The sequence below is a fragment of the Rhamphochromis sp. 'chilingali' genome (genome assembly GCF_963969265.1).
Source record: "Rhamphochromis sp. 'chilingali' genome assembly, chromosome: 22".
NCBI lineage: Eukaryota > Metazoa > Chordata > Actinopteri > Cichliformes > Cichlidae > Rhamphochromis > Rhamphochromis sp. 'chilingali'.
Window position 1 is genome coordinate 5,060,094 of NC_137950.1, and position 19,998 is coordinate 5,080,091.

General features: G+C 41.0%; 1 protein-coding gene across 1 annotated transcript; it reads right to left on the reverse strand.

Moving 5' to 3' along the window:
• Positions 1 to 4,361: 4,361 nt before the first annotated feature.
• Positions 4,362 to 19,662, reverse strand: glp2r (glucagon-like peptide 2 receptor). The gene is made up of 14 exons (XM_080873799.1): positions 19,486 to 19,662; positions 19,153 to 19,375; positions 16,039 to 16,135; positions 15,857 to 15,961; positions 11,397 to 11,518; positions 11,076 to 11,182; positions 10,241 to 10,397; positions 9,966 to 10,125; positions 8,574 to 8,634; positions 8,425 to 8,491; positions 8,047 to 8,135; positions 7,573 to 7,711; positions 7,435 to 7,476; positions 4,362 to 6,254 (listed from the first exon to the last, which is right to left on the reverse strand). The coding sequence occupies exons 2-14, from the start codon at positions 19,228 to 19,230 to the stop codon at positions 5,886 to 5,888; spliced, it is 1,593 nt and encodes a 530-aa protein (XP_080729925.1). The 5' UTR covers positions 19,231 to 19,375; positions 19,486 to 19,662; the 3' UTR covers positions 4,362 to 5,885.
• Between the last annotated feature and the right edge of the window lie 336 nt (positions 19,663 to 19,998).

Genomic DNA, 19,998 nt, shown 5'->3' on the forward strand with positions numbered 1-19,998 from the left:
TCAGCTGATAAACCGGAAGGAGAAGGTATAAAACCGTGACTCAAGCTGTAAGGTCATTGGCGCAAATCAGGGGCGTTATTATAAGTCACATGATCTACATAAGCAACAAAAACCCTCAGGTGAAATTTGGAAGACCATGAATACATAAATACTCATCAATATAACACATTTTAATGCTGTAGATGCACATAAATAGATGATTACACGTGAAGGTCTTATCAGCAGGTAGTACCAGGTGTCCAACTTATATGCACGACACTGTATTTTTATCCATAGTCTTCTTATCCTGCTTACACATTGTGATTGATTTACAAAAGTCAATATACGTGAGTCACTGGAAACAAAAAAAGAGTGGTGCTGATCTATGGGTGCATCCTTTCGGATACGTAAATATTATTAATAGAGCAGCTGCTGCAATAAGTTATTATATTATCAACAGTTATTTGAATAGAAAAAGTGCAATGGACATCATGAAAACATGAAACCTAATGTTATATAACACTTTACAACACAAACAAGACTCTTTCCCCCACATTTAGTTGCTGGTATCCAGTCATCCTGCCAATAGCAGTATAGCACTGTCAGCAAAGTCAATAAAGCCACAAGCTTAAACACAAATAAACCCTATTTCACGTAATCATCCCCCATGTTGATGTCTGGTGCCAGCAATGACTAATAGGATGCGGTCAGCATTACCTGAGATACACAGGAATAAGAGGAAGAAGACGTCTGGGAGTTATTTAAAAAAACAATGATCATCTGACAACCAAGCATGCACGGAATACAGTGTATGAATTACGAACGGCAGGCTTAGAAAATAACTCAAAGACAAGAGCATAAAGTCATCCATCCGTCCTGTTCTCCCCTCGGGTGAACACAGTAAGACAAACAAGCATTCACACTCTCACATGCACCAGTTAATATACCATGCATGTCTTTGAACTCTGGAAGCAAACTAGAGCACTAAGAGGAAAGTCACAAAGGCACAGAGAGAAAGAATCAATTCAAAAGCTAACCTACATGTTCTTCTAAACTATGGAAGGAAATGCTGAGAAATATTTGGTCTCTGTTGTTATATATTAAGAACTTTGTCTTACAACAATTTTAGAGTGGTCTTGCAGTTTCTCCTGGCTGTGTCATTTAGTTTAATTGTGAAACAACATCCCCCTGAGAAAACTTCTAAATGCTTCATTTGTTTGCTTCATTTCGACTGATTTAATAGGGAAAGCTGTTTTAATCACATACTGCAGTGTAATGCTGTGTTTGGTTTCCTTCTGGAGTAGGATTACTTTGCCACAGTGTCATTAGTGTGTGTAGCTGCTTCCGCTTTATAAGTCCTGCTTGACTCTGTGATGTGAGTGCCACACTGAAGCCCTGTGATTCCTTCTTTGCACTGTGGTGATCTTAAAACCATCATTATGTATATATGTGTGGGTTCCTCAACCAGATTGCCTTAAAGCTGTGTGATTAATTCCAGCATCTAATCCCAGTGTAGTGAGCGTGCTCTGCTTCAACTAATCCGCAATGGTTAATGAGACACTGTTTACTGCTTACTCTGTCTAATCCAGGAAATAGATAATCAACAGAAACAGGAAGTACAATAACCCTGACCTCTGAAATATTACTGTAGAAGCTGTAATATTTTATTCTGATGGAAACTTTACAGTGGGTTTTAAAATTATGAGTTTCAGAACCATCATTTTTGCTTTATATGTTTTAAAGTGAGCAGCACCCTGTGGTGGCCTGCTATCTGACCCCCTCAAAATCAGCCAGATTTTTTTTTTACACCATTACTTTAGTATATTTAATAGGCACTTAAAGTACACAACCCCTCTTGTGTACTTCAAGCGCCTATAATTCAGAACATTGGTATGTATGGTAAATGTGGTAAAAAGTTGTTTTCAATAAATATAACGTATATATTTAATAGTTACCCCTGACTAATCATTAAACTGGCAAACCTTCACAAGACGAAAAAAATGAACATGATGTAAAGCTTGTGAAAAGGGACAACGCCGGTCTCTCTCTCCAATTCTTTTTGTCTTGGTAGAAATCACGCAGAGATGTTTCCATGTTTTACACAATCCTTTTATGACCCATTTTCCTTACAGATGCATCTGGAGATCAGCACACGGCAGTCCTATTCTAAAGGCTGATCTAAAGAATTCCACACAGCAGTTTCAGGTATAACCTCTGGTCACCCCTACAGTAAACACCCCCACAATGAAAATACACAGGTACAGTGGCCAGGGGTGCTAACCCCCATCTCCTTTTAAGGTAGTGTCCATTGGCAATGGTCTGCCCCTCACCCTCAGTAACTCTTGCTTCCTGCCCTGGGGGTGGGGGTTGATCGTCCTTCTGCCCTGTACCCCAGTTCTTTGTTCCCATTCCAGGCCTATTTTCTATTTTGTATACCCATTAACCGCCATATTGTAATATTAAAAGCAATCCCAAACTATATTCTCTTTAACTCTGATGTATATTAAGGAATCTATTCTCAACAAGCTGAAATTGTCTATAAAGATGTCTCAAGCCTGCTCCGGAAGACAGGTAGGTCTGTGGAAAGGTGTTGTTGCATTTTAATTTGTGTGCATATAACAATCTGATTTTGTGCTTGTAGCTTAGCGTGCAGTTCTTCTTCTTTGATGCTTAACAGCAGCTAACATCCAGAACGATGCATTACTGCCACCTGTAGGATTCTCCAGTCATTTAATGCCACTAACCAGTCATTGTGTTTGCTAATGAGCATCAGAGGGTAAAAGCTCTATCTTAGCTGCCTGGGTGGATGCTAGACTGAGAGTGTGTTTAGCATGTCTTCAGAAAGACAAGAGGGAGAAAGTTGGCACTTAAGTGGTTAAAGCCTCTGATGCTATGATTCCTGGTGCACCAGGGTGTTTATAACCATTTAACTTCATTAAAAATAGCAATGTGACTCTTGTATTTTCTGAGGCAGATGTTGATATTTACTTTGCTAGGTTTGAGCGTAAAGCTACTAAACTGCTACTAATGTTGCAGTTACAGTTAGCAAGTAAGGCTCAGGGGGCTTGCTTTCCCCTGTTTCCCAAGGTCTAATTTACAAAAACTTGAAGAGTGCAATTTTACAAGCACATGAACCTGTACCAGAAGCCTAGAGAGCATTTCCAGGGTATCCAAAACCATCTAGTCAAACCTACACAGACTTTACCAGAGGGAAGGGAATTTTTTTCGTTGGGGGCGTTATGCATCCAGGGCTATTGATTTAGCCATGGTGCAAGACTTATGCACTGAACTGTGCCCAAATGTACTGGGGTGTATTTAGATGAACAAACTGTCAGTCATTGGTGTCAGACTAATCGCAGGTTGACAAAATCTGCAAGATTCCTCTTCCTATAGCAAAGTTGTCACTTTGCTATGCCCAGTTCATGACGACTTTTCCGGCTTTAACTATTTTGGGTAACCTGTATGTATACCATGGCTCTTGCTGGGCCTTCTCTGTTGTTAATGTTTTTTTGTTGTTGCTTTTTATGTTCTCAGCCCACAGGAACGCTTGTGAATGAACAGAAAGCTATTTCTGCAGACATGTTTGTAATGCTAGTTTATGGAATGATAAACCTCTGATGAAAATAGTTGCACCATGGAGGGCGATGCTACAGGCAAAGTGAAGGTGTGTCAAGATTTATAGGAAAGTAGGTGTAAATCAGGTGTAGCGCCGTCATTCTTTATGATTAAAATCAGATGGAAATTATAGCTGGAAGGAACGATCTGAAACCACTTAAACGTAGATGGTGCTGAACCGATGCTGAGTGCTGGCTGTTTTATAACTGTTGGAGTAGAACTGTATGAAATTTGGTGCAAATTGGATTTTGTGCTGAGGGCGATGTAATTAACAGCTAGAACTACTAAAAGAAATGCCACTTATGTTGGCTGTCAGCAACATTTATTGGTGGTAAGAGGCCTAAATCTGGGCTCAGACTGAATGGATACACATAAGAGTGAAAAAAGGCACATAAAAGAAAGGAAGGGAGAAATATAATAGACAAGAGCCAAAATAACTAGCTTCTATTCTTCCATCTTTATGGTTAAAACTAGGTGTTGGTCAAGTAATGGTAGTAGTGCAAGTAACAGTGTTGGAAAAGGGTAATTCTGACAGTAGGCTGGGAATTTTCGTTCTCACAATGAGTGGCCACAGACACTAATGCCAAGCTACATGTTACTGTACAAACACTGACAAAGTATTTGCTGCTTTCCCTCTCTTTTTTTGCATGTTGGTCACACTTAAATGTTTGAGACCATTAAACAAATTTGAATATTAGACAAAGATAACACAAGTAAACACAATATGCAGTTTCTAAATGAAGGTATTTATTATTTAGGGGGAAAAATCCAAACCTGTTACATATACAGTAGGTATTCAAACACACTGATCAACCTATTCTCTGGGTTTGTGTCTGGGAATGTGTGTTTTATCAGTGCCTTACCACATCAGAACACAAAAGCCAAGGCCAGGTCAGTTCTGACTTATTTGAGGAACGTCACACAGGAACAAGTGTCAGCTGTGAGTTTGTAGCTTATATGAATTCAGTGACTTGTGAATGCAGCACACCGTGAATACTCCCGTCATAAAATCATTTTTGTCAATTTTAACTTCTTTGTTGTTGTTTTGAATCCTTCTATGGTTACTTTGCTTTGATGTCATATTATGTAGTTACTTTCAGTCACCACTTCATTCCAATCTAAATAAAGTTCAAGTATAAGAACCCCAAGTGTGGTCCTGTGTGTGATTCAAGCTGCTACCGCTCCTCCCGACTCCTGGGGTGGACTGTGCGGCTCTTTCAGACTTGAAGCACTACAGTTCATGTCTGTGAACATGATAAAAATAATTTTGTTTCTATCTCACAAACTGACTTTAGTCTCCATGGCAGCCCTTTACCATGTAAGTGTACACGGGAAAAAGGAAAATTTGTGTCCATGAACATAAATCAATAAATGAAACTATGAGACTGTGCACTCTCTGTGTCACTTCACATGACTCTTCAAGCACATGCATGAAATTCCATTTCAGTGTAACTGAATCTGTTTGGAAAATGTAACCGCAGTGTCTCAGGCCCAGATAGTGAGAGAAGAAGCACACAACTACACTTTAACTGCCGTTTTATTTCTATATATGATCAGTATCATATTTTGTGACACTACATGTACAAATCATCTTATAGTTTTACTGTACCTGTACATCACCTTTGATACATTTTGAGCTTCACAAGAATAGAAAACATGAAAAGCCTGCAAAACATTCTGCACATATTCACATTAAAACAACAAATACATTGTATTTATACACACAATTCAATCCAAATGTATCATATGGATATTTATAACTGGCCTGACATATTATATTGTGTAAATAAAACAGAGAAATGCTTAACACTGCTGTTTGTGTATAGGATAACTTTAACTGTGCGAGTACTAATATCAAAGGTGAACATTACGTGCCTGCAATTGTGTGGAATTCACTGAATACTGTAAGTACATAAGAATCTGATTAATGGATTTATAGCCATGGATGAAGCTTGTGTATCTTAGTGGCTGGGAATGCAGCAGGATAAATTGTCTTCTGGTGAATTTAGAGTAAACACGTTCTATACTGCAAGTTTGTAAAATTCACCCTGAATGAAAAAAAATCTATTTTATTTCGAAGAATGCTCGAATTACAATCTCAATGCAAACGTTTTCTCACAGGGTGTCTGTTAACCTCTTCTCCATACATTTAAACTTCCTGCCCATTGTGCAGTTATGTCTACCTTGGTGTCCCCTTAGTCAGCGAAGGCCTGGGGACTGAGGATTTGGACCACTGCTCTGAAACAAACAAGTTTTCTGGTTGGTGATCCAATCTTGAAAACTTATGTATATCAGAATTCACTCTCTTCCAGAATCTCTTCCATGGTTTCCCCAAGCGTCATCTCACCATCGCTACTGGATAGACTCTTCCTGGTGAGGAACTCAAGTCCTGTCACATCATAGCCATTCAGCGCTTGACCCTTAACTTCTCCTTTTCCGAGTACTCTGCCTCTGCCGTGCACAGCCACCTGGAGCAGGTGGGGGTGCATTGTTGAAATGCCGCCCTCGTCATAGGAGTCACTTTGCCGAGAGCACCGCGGATGATGTCCTCGAGTACATTTCCACAGGTGCTTCAGGGGCATTCCCCGAAAACAGGTCCTGACCTTGAAGTGGTTGGTGAACAAGAAGAGCTGCCAGCGCTTTTTTAGTTCAGCTTGTACCTAAAGATAAAGGTTCCCAGTTATAGCAGTCCATTAGGCATATATTTACATACATGTACATAATGGCACGTAGCTTCGGATTTATACTTTTTGGAGTTGCTGCAAGTTACTGACTGCCTTGTACGCAAGTTTTTTTAAAATCACAAGATTTTCAGAAAACGTAACCTCTGATTTCTGGCCTTGAGATCAATGTCACTGCAATTTAATCTTGTCCAACATTTTTTATTAGATGCACCAATAGCATCAAGTTGAAAATCTTAGGCGACTTAATTCTTGAGCTGTCACATTCACAAGATTTTTTAGAAACCTCTAACCAAAGTTGGGCTACAAATCTTTGTGTGTCTTGGGCCATTTGACCTCAATAAATCACATGATAGGGTGGGGCTAGGTTTCACAATGGGTTCACCCGAAACCTCGGCTGATTGTGACCCACATCTGTTTTCACACCTTGTGTGATTAGGTAGAGGATCAATAGGGGGTCCATGACCCTGTTGGGGGACACTCTCATAGGGCTTAAACTGTGGGACTGTTGCTCTTAGAACTGAAGAAGCTTCTCGGATGAAATGTCTTCAAGAAACTTAAAGAAGTCCAGACACTTTTTTTCCAAGCACCTTAGACTACGATGACCTGGACGACTGAGAACCTTCACAGACATTTAGTATAATTTAAAAATGGCCCATGTATTTCTTATATGCATCCGTTACACTCCTCTGACCGGCCAATTATCTCATTTGTTGGTTTCAAGTGTTATTAGTTGGGGCGAGGGGGCTGTGGTAGTTCACGGTTTATGGTCACCACTTTCCCTTGTGAACAATTGTTCTTGCACGCTCCACTTTGGTGTTATTTTGATTAGTTGTGCGCCTCATGATTTTTTTTAATGAGGATACTATCTTGTCAGTCTTTACCTTGTTCAGTGATATGTCACTATAGATGCTCAGAGAACCTCAGACCATAGAGGCTAATGTAGCCTACTACAAGCTGGGGTTATATTATGAAGTACAAGCAGGTATGTGGTCTGCTAAACTGCAGAAACTGAAGAAAGAAGCTTCAAAGCTTTCAGGCAACAAAGCAAGAACTTGTGCATTTTAAATTTATTTTTTGGTTAAGTTTTCAGTTCTTACTATACAATTTTCCTGATATCAAAACTGCATTTATTGTAACTGACAAAAGAAAAACATACCTCTCCATTAGCAAAGCAGTACAGAACAGCTACCAAGAACCCCTAAAAAAGATTGTACGCAACAAATAGCAGTTATAATGCAGTTTTAGAACAAAATAAAATTCTCATCAGGTGGATAATTTGTATTAGTGGTGTTACCTGGAATGAGCTGAGGGTGAGGTTGACAAAGTTCCGAGCATAGCGACTGCTTCCATCTACACACTCGTCTATCAGCACAGTGAAGACTACTTCATGGATTCCAAGCAGAGGAATCAGCACCAGTGTTGCTCTGGCCAAGCTAAAGTCCATAAACAAATACATTTATCATTGAGAATGAGTATGAGCATTTTTAGAGTGGAGTTATCCTTTGCTCTTTTTAAATCTAAGGGAATAAGAAACATTATATAACCTGTGCGTACATTTATATGCATGATTTTCCCTCGTGGTGTGACATTTATGGTCAGAGCTGTGGGGGTGACATTTGAATTTGTGCTGCACATGGTGAGTGATTAACATTTAAATGGTAAGCCAGGAGTCTGCTGTACCAGTTTAAGAATAAGACTTTGGAAACAGTTCTCAAGGTCAAGCTTGTTTCCTGACATTTAGACAGGGAAGCAGTAAAATCTTAAATACCTGTATCTGTAGTCGGTAAATTTCACCTGATCTGCTTTCAGCTTGGACAGCAGCAACATCAGAATCTTAATGAAGATAAAGAAAATAACCTGCAATATACAACAAAAGCAGGTTTAAATGAAATGCACATTAAAAAAGACTAAAAGTGTGTTGGAAATGCTTCAAAGTAAGAAGATGGCTAATATCATTCATACTTGTGACTATAGTAGCATCATATCACATGCCAACATGAGGCATAAACCATTACATGGAGAAAATTAGGGGGAAAGTAACTAATTAATTAAGCACCACTGGAGCCACATGACATATCTGTAACCAATGTGACTGTGCTATGGTTCTTTGAAAAGTGTGTAGAGGTTGTTGAGAAACTTGACTTACTAACACTGATAAAGTGATCGGGCCCTTTATGATCCACCAGAACCCTCTGTTAATAATGGACCAGCATCTAAGGAATAAAGGGTTTACGAGTCAAGCAGCAGTCTGTTAAACTGATTATTTTAATATAAAACATGTATTGAGAGACTTACTCTGTGTTTTCATATAAAATCTTGACCACTGTCCATGGTGTCACAAACAAGGCCGGAGTTCCTGAAACACCAATGACATGAGATGGTAGTTGAAACTGGAGCATTTCAGATTAACAGATCACACTTAAGTGCACATGAATCAAACTACACAAGAAGACGCTATCGCTCACAGTTTTGAAGCACTACAAGTGCATGAAACCTTCACTGCCACGGGAAATGTTTCTGACTTGGACAAATAATCCTGCTAACAGATGAAACCCATTCAGTTTTTACCCACATGGAGAGAACCGATGCAACCACAGAGACAACATGCTAACTCCACAGAGAGCAAGCAGACTCAAACCCAGAACCTTAGTTAACCACTGCACCATTGTGGAGTTAACATGATGAAATACCTAACTTAACATTTAATTCAACCATATACTGCCTTGATCCAGTTCTTTATACTGGCAACCCTTTCTTGGATATCTGTGACTGTAATGGTTACTGGACCCTGTTCTGGGAGGTTGATGTGGTCTTGTCTCAGATCCACGAGCCATAGTTGGCTAATCTCCCCCCCGTGCTACCTTGATCTTAGCCTCTAGTCGCATTCTCCATGGAGGGTATTGCTCCTTGTGGCTGTTCAACTTGTAGCCAAGCATCTCACTGATCACTGCTGCCGTAGTGTAGATCAGCTTGTTAGTCTCGGTAATAGTGACGGTAAGTATTGTCCATCGTGCTGCATTCACATCATCTAGTAGGTCTTCTGAGGGTACTTCACGTAGTCTTGGAGGATCCACGTTTCAAGCTTTGCCATGATTCTGTCTTTCAGGTCAGTTCCTCTCATACTCAACAATCCTTCTTCATTCACACTTTGGGCTTGGTACCCAATCTCGGGTGGGGGTGATGCTATCTCTCCCCTGACCTGCCATCCTGGCTCCCCCTTGCTGTAGCATGTGTGTTGTACCTCATCAATCTCTAGCTATGACAGCATTCCCTTCTTCCGAAAGTTGGAGCACTGAGCTACATTATTTCGCCGTCAATGTGGATGTTTGGTATCGAAGATTCCATCGGTCCCTTCATGTAACCCCAGTCAGCTTCTTCAGCCATAAGTGTGACCCATGTCAGGGCCTGGTGCTGTCCAACTCTTCATACTGGCAAACCTTTCTTGGATGTCTGTCACTGTGATGGTTTATGGACCCTGTTCAGGGAGGTTGCTGTGGTCTGCTCTCAGATCCACGAGCCATAGTTGGCTAACCTCTCTCCATGCTACCATGTTCATTTGTTTGTTCATTCTTGTGTGAACATGTTAATATGGCCACGTCCTTGACTTATCTGGACAAAAGTGAGCTTTGGGCTCAGGTTACTTCCTAATATAAAAGCATACACACAAATAGTTCATGTCTGACTCACCCCATCCTAGCAGCATGTATTTCTTCAGCAGACACCTCTTGGTCAGCACAGCAGTGAAGAGCAGCGTATGAAGGAAAATGGCCTCCACCAAAAGCCAGAAGTAGTTACAGGCCACAAAGTACTCCATGCACACCTTGGACAATCTGCACATTATCACTATCTGTTAAAGTGTAAGTTTCAGGTAGATTAGTCTCAGAACTGTATCCACTGAAAACCAGAAACAAATAAGAAGACATTATTAACAGTCTTTAGAAAAAACACCATGGTTAGTGTACCGGAGAGCTCGAGTAGGTGTTCCATCCAGGGTCGTCCTTTGGTAGGTTGGAATACATGATGTGCATTATGATCTCCTTAGAAAGGATAGCTGCAGCTCTCAGGATGAATGACACAAACAGATTCATATGGATGTAGTTCCTGGTACAGTGGAGCTTCCTGGTAAGAAGATACAGAAGCAATTTGAAAAAGCCATTGATCCTTCTTGTGCAACTGTAAAAGCATTACTGAGGGCACATGACATAACATAAGTGGAAATGAAAAATGCTCTTGGTTCTCACAGGTACATGGAAATGTTTGTGGCTTTTAATGTAATTAAAAATGATAACTTGTCTCCACAGGCTTGTAAATATCTCTTCCTAGTGGGTAACTGTCAAGTCCTGTAATCCTCTGCATAAAATCAATGCAGTTGAAGTTAATAAGTCCATCCTATATTTTGCTAGTGGTATAACAGAATTATAGAAGCTGTATCCTGCCGAGTGGAAGCAGAATGTTGTAGATGTTTTTAGGCCTAAAGGATATCTTCAGTTACCATCCAAATGTAGTGCCAAAATGTAGCATCCATATTACAACTGAAGTCTGTGGAGATCTGTTAAAAAACTTCCAGCTTTTGTTTCCTTTACATAAAGCAAGCATGCCAGGTTTACTAAATATGGCAGCTCTATACATGTGAACTACGGTCTACAGTTGGCAGCTCGACTCTATAATGATCTAGTAAAAAATGTTATCATGTAATCATACACAAGATCTGATGACCAAAGGTTCAAAGTTAATACCAAAGTTGTCATAAATCTTTATAAACTTTATTTTTCTGAACATTAAAAAATTGTTTCAAACCTTAGCATGCCCATTAGCAGAGTGGCTAATATGAGAGACACCAAAGACAAGGAGTAGCCAATGACAGAGATGAGCCTGAGGGCTGTATGGCGCAGCATTTCATCCTCCTGGAAAAAGATATAATTACACAATAAAACTGACGGAGGCAATGCTACACTTCTTTAGCACAAAAATTCTGATTAAGGACAATCAAGAAAATAATCCCTTATAGTCTTTCTAGAACTTTTACGCCTAGAGAAAGAAACAAATTGCAAAATAGAGACCTCGCTTTCAGCGTTAAAACCTAAAGGGAAACTATGTAATACACACCCTTTCCCTCACCTTGTCTTTAAAGTAATGGTGCTCCTCACACTCTGAGACATCCCTCCAGGGCTCGGAGGAGTTCTCCATTTGTCGCCATCTCCCATTTTCCAAGCATTCTCTATGTGCGCTCCTAGAATTGTCTGGAGGTAAATGGAAGAAACATGGATGGGCATTATTTCCTCTGACAGCTCAGTGAGAAAAAAGGCTGACTTGGAGGGGAGATAATTACTTTACGTTTATTGATTTGTATTTATTCTGGGTAGGCAGTTCTTCTCCTTGGAAGAAGAGGTCAAGAATTCAAACTTCATTGTGATATATTCTGTATCATTTTCTGGTGGTAGATTTAAGAAATGTGAAATGTTAAAGTACTTCAGGGCACATCTTTATATTCAGTCTTTCATAAAGTTTCTAAATATGAGGGACATACTGGAAAAATGTCATCTGATGTCCAAAATTAGAGGGGTAGCAGTCTATGCTAACATTTATTTTCCCCTAAGGGACTGTGTCACTTACAGTTCAACAATTTAGCATGAAATTATATCAAAATTGAATCGTGCTGAGTTATAACAATGGTTATTTGAAGCTGGGTGATTTTGAATTACTTCTGCATGTATAGTTCCTCCTGTCTTACTATCGAGAAAATAATTCCATGGAAAATTCAACTTGAATAAAACTGACTTGAGATTGCACAAAAAAAATACATGCACTTTAAACACACACATACACACAAACATAAAATAACGACAAATTTACTCCGATCATTGTGAAGTGAAATTGTGGCATTATGACAGCCCTAAATGCAACCTGTGCTTTTTTCCATGGTTAATAAAGAATACAAGAATTCTTTAGAATCAGAATCAGAAACTTTATTGTCATTGTCATGAGAACAACGAAATTAAGAATGGTCCCCAATCATTGCATCATCCCTAGCAATATCAAAATATAAATAAAACAATAAAATTCAATAAATAAAATAGATAGAATACTTAAAATACTAATAAGATATAACAGTAAAACATTCACATACATTCCCACACACATGCTTCAGACCGTGCATAGATTAACACAAGAGTGGCGTGATGGACATTTTTTTGTAGTATTCAGATGTGTTATTGCAGTTGGATAACAGCTGTGTTTGAGTCTATTAGTCCTTGCTCTGATTGCCCTGTACCGTCTGCCTGAGGGCAACAGTTCGAACAGGGAGTGGCCAGGATGTGAGGTGTCTTTTATGATGTTTTGGGCCTTTTTAAAACAGTGGGCGTTGTGTAGAACTTCCAGTGTGGGGAGAGGGCAGCCAGTGATCTTTTGGGCGGTGTTAATGATCCCTTGGAGTGCTTTCCTCTGAGCCCCTGTGCAGCTAGTGTACCAGATGCATATGCAGTAAGTTAGAACACTCTCAATGGTGGCTCTGTAGAAGGACACCAGCAGTCTCTGTGTGATGTTATTCCTCCTGAGAATTCTCAGGAAGTACAGTCTCTGTTGGGCCTTTTTCAGCAGCTTGGAGGTGTTCACACTCCAGGAAAGGTTCTCCTCTATATTGACTCCCAGGAAGCGGAAGCTTGCCACCCTTTCTACACAGTCCCCATTTATGAATAGTGGTTGGATCTCTGCCTTTTTCCTTCTGAAGTCTATTATGAGTTCTTTGGTTTTTGAAGTGTTGAGGAGGAGGTTATTGGCCTTACACCATGACGTCAGCTGCTCCACCTCGTCTCTGTACGTAGACTCGTCTCCCTTGGAAATGAGCCCCACCACTGTGGTGTCATCTGCAAATTTCACAAAGATGTTGCTGTGGTGGCGAGGAGTGCAGTCGTGTGTGTAGAGAGAGTAGAGCAGTGGACTGAGCACACAGCCCTGGGGTGAGCCAGTGCTGAGACTCAGGGCTGAGGATGTGTGATGGCCAACTCTGACTCTCTGTCTACGGCCCGAGAGGAAGCTATTGATCCACATGCAGGTGCTGTATGGAAGCCCCAGGTCTTGTAGCTTGGCCACCAGTTTGTGTGGAAGGATGGTGTTAAAAGCTGAGCAGTAATCCACGAAGAGCATCCGCACATAGCTACCATGCTCTTCCAGGTGAGTTAATGCAGCATGGAGTGCTGTGGCTACAGCGTCTTCCGTGGATCGGTTTGCTCTGTAGGCAAACTGGTGTGGATCCAGGCTGCGGGGCAGGGCTGCTGTGATGTGTCTGCGGACCAGCTTCTCAAAGCATTTCATTACCACTGGGGTGAGTGCCACCGGTCTGTAGTCATTCAGGCCGGTGATGTGGGGCTTCTTAGGCAAGGGGACTATGGTGGAGGACTTCAGGCAGAGTGGGACAGTCGCCTGTGCGAGGGATTTGTTGAAAATCCTGGTGAAGATCCCAGCCAGCTGTCCTGCACAATCCCTCAATATTCGACCTGGCACACCATCAGGACCCGCCGCCTTCCTCGGGTTAACAGCCTGCAGCATGCGCCTCACCTCGTGCTCTTCCAGGGTGAGGGTGGTGCTGCTATGGGTGGCGTGTTGCTGCTGTGGCTCCAATACCTCCGGTACCCTGGTCTCAAAGCGGGCAAAGAAGATATTCAGCTCCTCTGCCAGCTCCAGGTCACCGTCCGCAGCTCCGAGATTGATCTTATAGTTGGTTAGGTGCTGGATGCCTTGCCACACCTGCCGGCTGGTATTACTCTTCAAATGGTCCTCGATCCTCCTCCTATAGTCCCCCTTTGCCTCTCTGATGCCTCTCTTCAGGTTGGATCGGGCTGTGGTGTAGTAATCCCTGTTGCCAGACCTGAACGCAATGTTCCTCTCCTTCAGCAGCTGCCTGACCTCCCGGGTCATCCAGGGCTTTTGGTTGGGATAAGCCCGGATCCGTTTGACTGCTGTAACAGTGTCTATGCAGTGTTTTATATAGCAGAGGACACCGTCTGTGAACATTTCCAAGTCCTGATGTTCAAAGATATCCCAGTTAGTCCTGTCAAAACAGTCCTGCAGCTGCTGAGAGGCACCCTCTGGCCATATGGTAATATTCTTTGTGATGGTAAGAGCAGTTTTCTTGAGGGGGGCATATGCAGGGATTAGAAACAGTGACGAGTGGTCAGACTGACCCAGATGTGGCAAAGGTCTGGCCCTGTAGCCCATTTTGATGTTGGAATAAACTTTGTCCAGAATCTTGTCACCCCTAGTGGCACACTTGACGTGCTGGTGGAATTTGGGGATTGCTTTTTTTAAGTCTGCGTGATTGAAGTCCCCTGCTACGATATGTACAGCGTCAGGGTAAGTGCTCTGTTTATTATTGATGTTTGTATGCAGGAGTGCGATCGCAGAGTTAGCATTAGCATCTGGTGGTATGTAAACAGCTGTTATTATGACAACGGTGAACTCCCTAGGTAGGTAGATGGGCCTGCATTTAACAGTCAGATATTCAATGTCCGGTGAACAGTGACGGTCTATTATCACTGTGTTGGTACACCAGCTGTTGTTCACATACATACAGAGCCCCCCTACAACTATTGGCAAAAACATGAAAAATGTTATTTCAGTGTATATTTAAGAGAAGAAGCATTTTAAATTGTGTAACAGTGGGTTACAGCTCAGGACAGAGTTCCAAGAGTTTATTATGACCATTAGGCAATAATACTGTGTCATGGTCCTGGGTCGTGCGACCCAGTGTTTTGTGTTTTAGCCTATTTTGATGTTTATTCTTTGTTTAGGGTCACTAAGGCAGTCCAGCCATTTGTACATATTACCCGTGTATTAAGTCTCCCTTGCCCTTCGTGTGTTTATGTCTGCGTGTCTTATATTGTCAAGTCCATGCTGTCGGTTATGTCATCTCCCCTGTACTACGTCTCCCCGGTTCATGTGTCTTGTCTAATCTCCATGTTTCCTGTTTTACTTTGAAAGTCTGTATTCACGGTCAGTGTATTCAGTTTCACTCCTTCTGTCCTGTCGTTAAGTTCATGTGTGTCAGCTGTGTTCCCATGTGTGTCTCCACTTCCCCTGATCACCTCATGTGTGTATTTAAGCCTTCTGTTTTTTGCATGTCATTGTCAGGTCGTCTGTTTGCATCCCCATAGTGTTTCGTCATAGTTTACTCAGTGTTCATAGTTTGTCATCGCATTTTCACTGAGTTTCTTAGTCCTTTAGTTTTCTGAGTGTTCACAGTTTTCTTAGTTTTCATAGCTTCATGCTTTTTCGTGTGCCAACATCCAAATAAAGGATCGTCTTCTGTTCAGCCAGCAACTCCGCCTTTCAGCATCTGCTTTTGGGTCCTGTTTCCATTCACATCGGCGCACCCCGCCGTAACATACTGTGACTATGTTTCTTCTTTTTCACGTTTAAAGTGTGACTGTGTAATTAGCTGTTTTGATTTTGACATTTAAATGCACTGTAAAATTCGTATGCTTTTTGCTGCATTCTTGTGACTAATGAACAAAGTATGCATAATACAGTTTTTAAAAATTTGTGCACTCCTATGTGATTTGTTTCGGATAAAACAACATTACCGTCACTGATCCACGGTAAGAAAGACGGACAGGGGACGGACACATTTCCAGGAGAAGAGTGGGGCCAACACACAAACATGTCAAACGCTCCTTTGCAGTAGTTTCCTGCAATAAAAATAATGCTTGAGGATTTTGTAAAGGTAATAAAAAATGACAAATATGAAGGCTTGCAGAAGGCTTACCAGTTATTGAGAGTGCACTCGCTACCAGAGTTTTATTGCAGTTCTTCGAGTATTCATTCCGCTTAGCAATCAGACTTTCAAGCAGTGAACCTGTTACCTTCCATTCAGATGGAGAAAGAAGTGAGAGAAAAACTGTTATTTGATATGTTTTCGCTCAGGATGATATCTGGGAAAGAATTGTTTAAGATGCTTATATAAAAGACCACATAAACAGTACATCGTACAAAACGCTGATCATTTGACTTATTGGTTTTTATCAGGGGAACATCTTTATTGGTAATGAAATTCATGGACTCCAAACTCTCTCAAATTTGCCCACTACAACAAAAATTAAAAAATAACAGTTAAAATTTAATTAAAAGTCTAACAGACAGGTTGTGTGAATAACATTTTGGAATATAGTTAATCACGAGAAGAAAAGACAACCCATCATTTTAAAAGTAACTTTCAGTTAGGGGCGATTTGTGACTCAAGAGTTGGGAGTTCGCCTTGTAATCGGAAGGTTGCCGGTTCGAGCCCCGGCTTGGACACTGCCTACTGGTGGTGGTCAGAGGGCCCGGTGGCAGCCAGTGTCCGGCAGCCTCGCCTCTGTCAGTGCTCCCCAGGGCGGCTGTGGCTACAATGTAGCTGCCATCACCTGTGTGTGTGTGTGTGTGTGTGTGTGTGTGTGAATGGATGTGTAAAGCGCTATACAAATACAGGCCATTTACTAAAATTGTTTAATTATGGGTGTGCCCAGATGTGAGACGCTGTCTTTTTCTTTTACCAAGGCACGCTTACACATAAGGATGTTTTCCTAATGACTTCTCTAACTGACTAACTGCACCATCTTATGGCACACACTTGTGTTACATGAAAGTAAAGATGAGTTTTAAACTTAAGATATTAGTTCAACACAATACCAAATGTAGATGTCTAGAACATGAAGTTATGGTGTTGTTTCTTCAGATTGTTGTAGTTCAATTTCGGAGGTTTTAAATATTTTTAAGTGCAGCATTTTAAAAAAGAACCTCTAACCAAGCTCAGGAAGGCCAACAGGGATAACATGTATAAAAGTGCATCAATAAGATTCAGTTTAATCTTCATTTTAATGAGGTTTGAAACACCTTCTGTGACACAAACATTTTCTTTGTTTTCATGTCCTTTACAACAATCGTGTTTTGTTAGTGGCATTTTCTTATTATTAATAATGTGCCAGCAAACATGACTGTGTGTGCCTACAGGTCCAACAATCGTTTTGAGGTGTCTACATGGGTTTTCTATGAGTAAACTTAGTATAAATTGTCCACCAAAAAACCCCATTAGGAGACCAGAGGGGTGAAACTACTGTCTGGTCTGCATGGACCAGCCTGGAGGCTATTTCCAAGCAACCATGTGACGTACTATATATTGCATATGTTTTTCAGCTGACACTGGGATGAGCCAAGTTTGTTAATACAAATATCTAATCAGTCGATTACACTGCAGCACATCAATGCTTTTAAACATGTAGACATGGAAAACAGAACCTGCTGAAGGTCAAACCCAGCATCAGAACGTGGACAAAGGCAAATTAGGGACTCTGAATGTGCCATGGTTGTTGGTGAAAAGAACTTTTGATCTGCTGAGACGTTCCTGCATAATCATCTCAAGAAAATATTTAGTAAGTAGTAGTTCTCTGTGCAAAAACGCCTTATTGATGCCAGAGGAGAATGGCTAGCGTGCATTGAGCTGACAGGACTGTATGCCAAAGAGCATACACAATGCATTGATCCTTAAAACGGCTGCAACACCTGAAGACCACCCAGTGTACCACTCCAGTCAACGAGAAGGCAACGACAACCGATGATTGGAAAAATGTTTCCTGATCTGAGGCGTCATCATCATATGATTCATTTATGTATTTAAGTGAATGCTTAGTATCCTGTGTAATCATTGCATATTTACCATATTAAGTTATTCAGAAGGAGTTTATGAAAGGAGCACAGTTAAATTTTAAGTTTTTGCTAATTAATTTTGCTTCAAATTAAGTGAAAATTTAATCAGTTGTTCAATATTATGAAAGTTTATTTATTCATTCGTTCATTGCTGATTAAATTAAAGCGATTTACAGTTAGCTACAGTCATTTAATTGAATTGTCTATTTAATTTAATGATTGCAAGATTGAATCTTTCACAGTATCTGCAGCCTGCAGATGAAGGCACTGTTGCAGTATCCTTTTTTATCCACTTGGTGGGAGTATTTAATCAGGAGCAGCATCTGTGACTGAGGGAACATTTTCATCTTAGTTTAATCTTCAATTGATACATGCAATTTATCAACCTGGCTCACTGCATTAGTGCCATGCCTTCAGCAATGCAAACACACACCTGTGTATTTATTCCGGCCTCAGTGACATATACAGAGTGAATTATAATTCCCCCTTAATTTGCTTTCATTAGTGAGACGTCAGCATTTCCTGTATTTGAGACCCCGTCTTTTATAGATGATATCTAGCTCACCTATCTTATCTTGGTTGAACACTTCCAAGCTTCACATCAAAATGAGAGCAACAGCTGAACTAGGCAACCGCCTGTGCCGCTCAGAATGTCCCATGTGAGCCAGCTGATAGAGAGCGTTTTGACTCTCTGAGGGTTGTCTTGTCAAAAACCCATCCAGAGGAATATAAGGAATAGCTGTCTCACTGTCTTCTCTCTTGTCTCCTGTGGGCCTAAACCTCCTTTAAACTCAAACAAAGGCTCCAACCCCCCCCCCCTAAAAAACCCAAAACCTTTCAAGGACTCAGATGTTAGCTTTGCTTTAAGTTCTTTCAACAACAACAACAACAACAATAAATCTAGATTATCCTTTCAAGAATAGCAAGTTGGTTGAGCACGTTGCTAAAGGCAAGTAAACGCTGCAGAAAATACATAAAAGCCCGACGGATCACACAATGCATTATATATGTCTCCACAGACAACTGTTAGCTGTCATTGTTACTGTTATTTTGTGCTGCAAAATGATCGTTTGAATCAAATATAGAAGACGTTTCCATTAAGTGTGACGCAGCTCTCACACTCAGTGATAAATACTGCTTTTCTGTCTGGTTATAATTTCACAGAAAAGCCTCAAATGTGTGTGTATGTACAGTTTACCTGATGGCTGTAGATGATAAAGAGCAGTGTGAGCAGGAGTTTGGTCCTCTTGTTCCAGGCTGGCATTGGAGCCGGCATGGCTCTGTGTTCACATTGAAATCAATTGGTGTCTGGTCTCTTGGCTTTCCTGCCACCTCATGCCTTTCGCTTTGGCTTGTCGGGCCTCTCACTCATCCTTGCTTTAGCGCCGTACTTCCTTTTTTGCACTGCTGTTCCAGCTTCACTGCATCAAAAAGAGTGGATTTGAACCTGACCTCCTTCCAAGAAACTCCGAAAATTTTGTTACGACGGAAGGATGATTTGAAAGAATTGTGCTCAAAGCTGGTCTCCCACCTATACCAGTTATCCTTAGAGTTCCTTAGATCCAGCAAATGCTTCCACTCTAGTTCTTCAATTAGCTACTATATTACTTTTTAATAACAGATTTCATGGAGGGTAAAACCAAGTTCTCATCTGTTCACGAAGAGCTCTGGGACTGAGGTGGATCTGTCTGTGCTCCCTATAGATACAGAGCAGCTGAACACGCCTGTGGATCCTCACCGACAGATTGCCTCTCCCACCCAGTCCTCCCCTAACCAATGAAGATAAGGCCCCAGAAGAGTATAAATGAACTAACTTTGTTGTCCAGGAAAACTGATCACACAGGAGTAAACTGGTCACACACTGTTGTACCAGCATTCACTGGGATTTCATGCGCATATGCACTGAAAAAAATCACAATGCACATACAAGCACAAGCAAATACCACTTTAACTTGTGACAAAAAGAGAAGACACAACTGCTCCCTTCTGTCTAACTAGCTCAAACAGTAACTGGGCATCACCCAGCATTTCTGACACTAATGGG

What these genes read in the sequence shown, in the direction of transcription:
- glp2r (XM_080873799.1), bottom strand. Translation starts at nt 19,230, where the DNA reads ATGCCGGCTCCAATGCCAGCCTGGAACAAGAGGACCAAACTCCTGCTC. An exon ending in CTGCTAATGGGCATGCTAAG is followed by an intron (nt 10,398 to 11,075) that starts GTTTGAAACAAT and finishes TCTTCTTACCAG; the next exon opens with GAAGCTCCACTGTACCAGGA. An exon ending in ACTGCTTTGCTAATGGAGAG is followed by an intron (nt 6,255 to 7,434) that starts GTATGTTTTTCT and finishes CTTTATCTTTAG; the next exon opens with GTACAAGCTGAACTAAAAAA.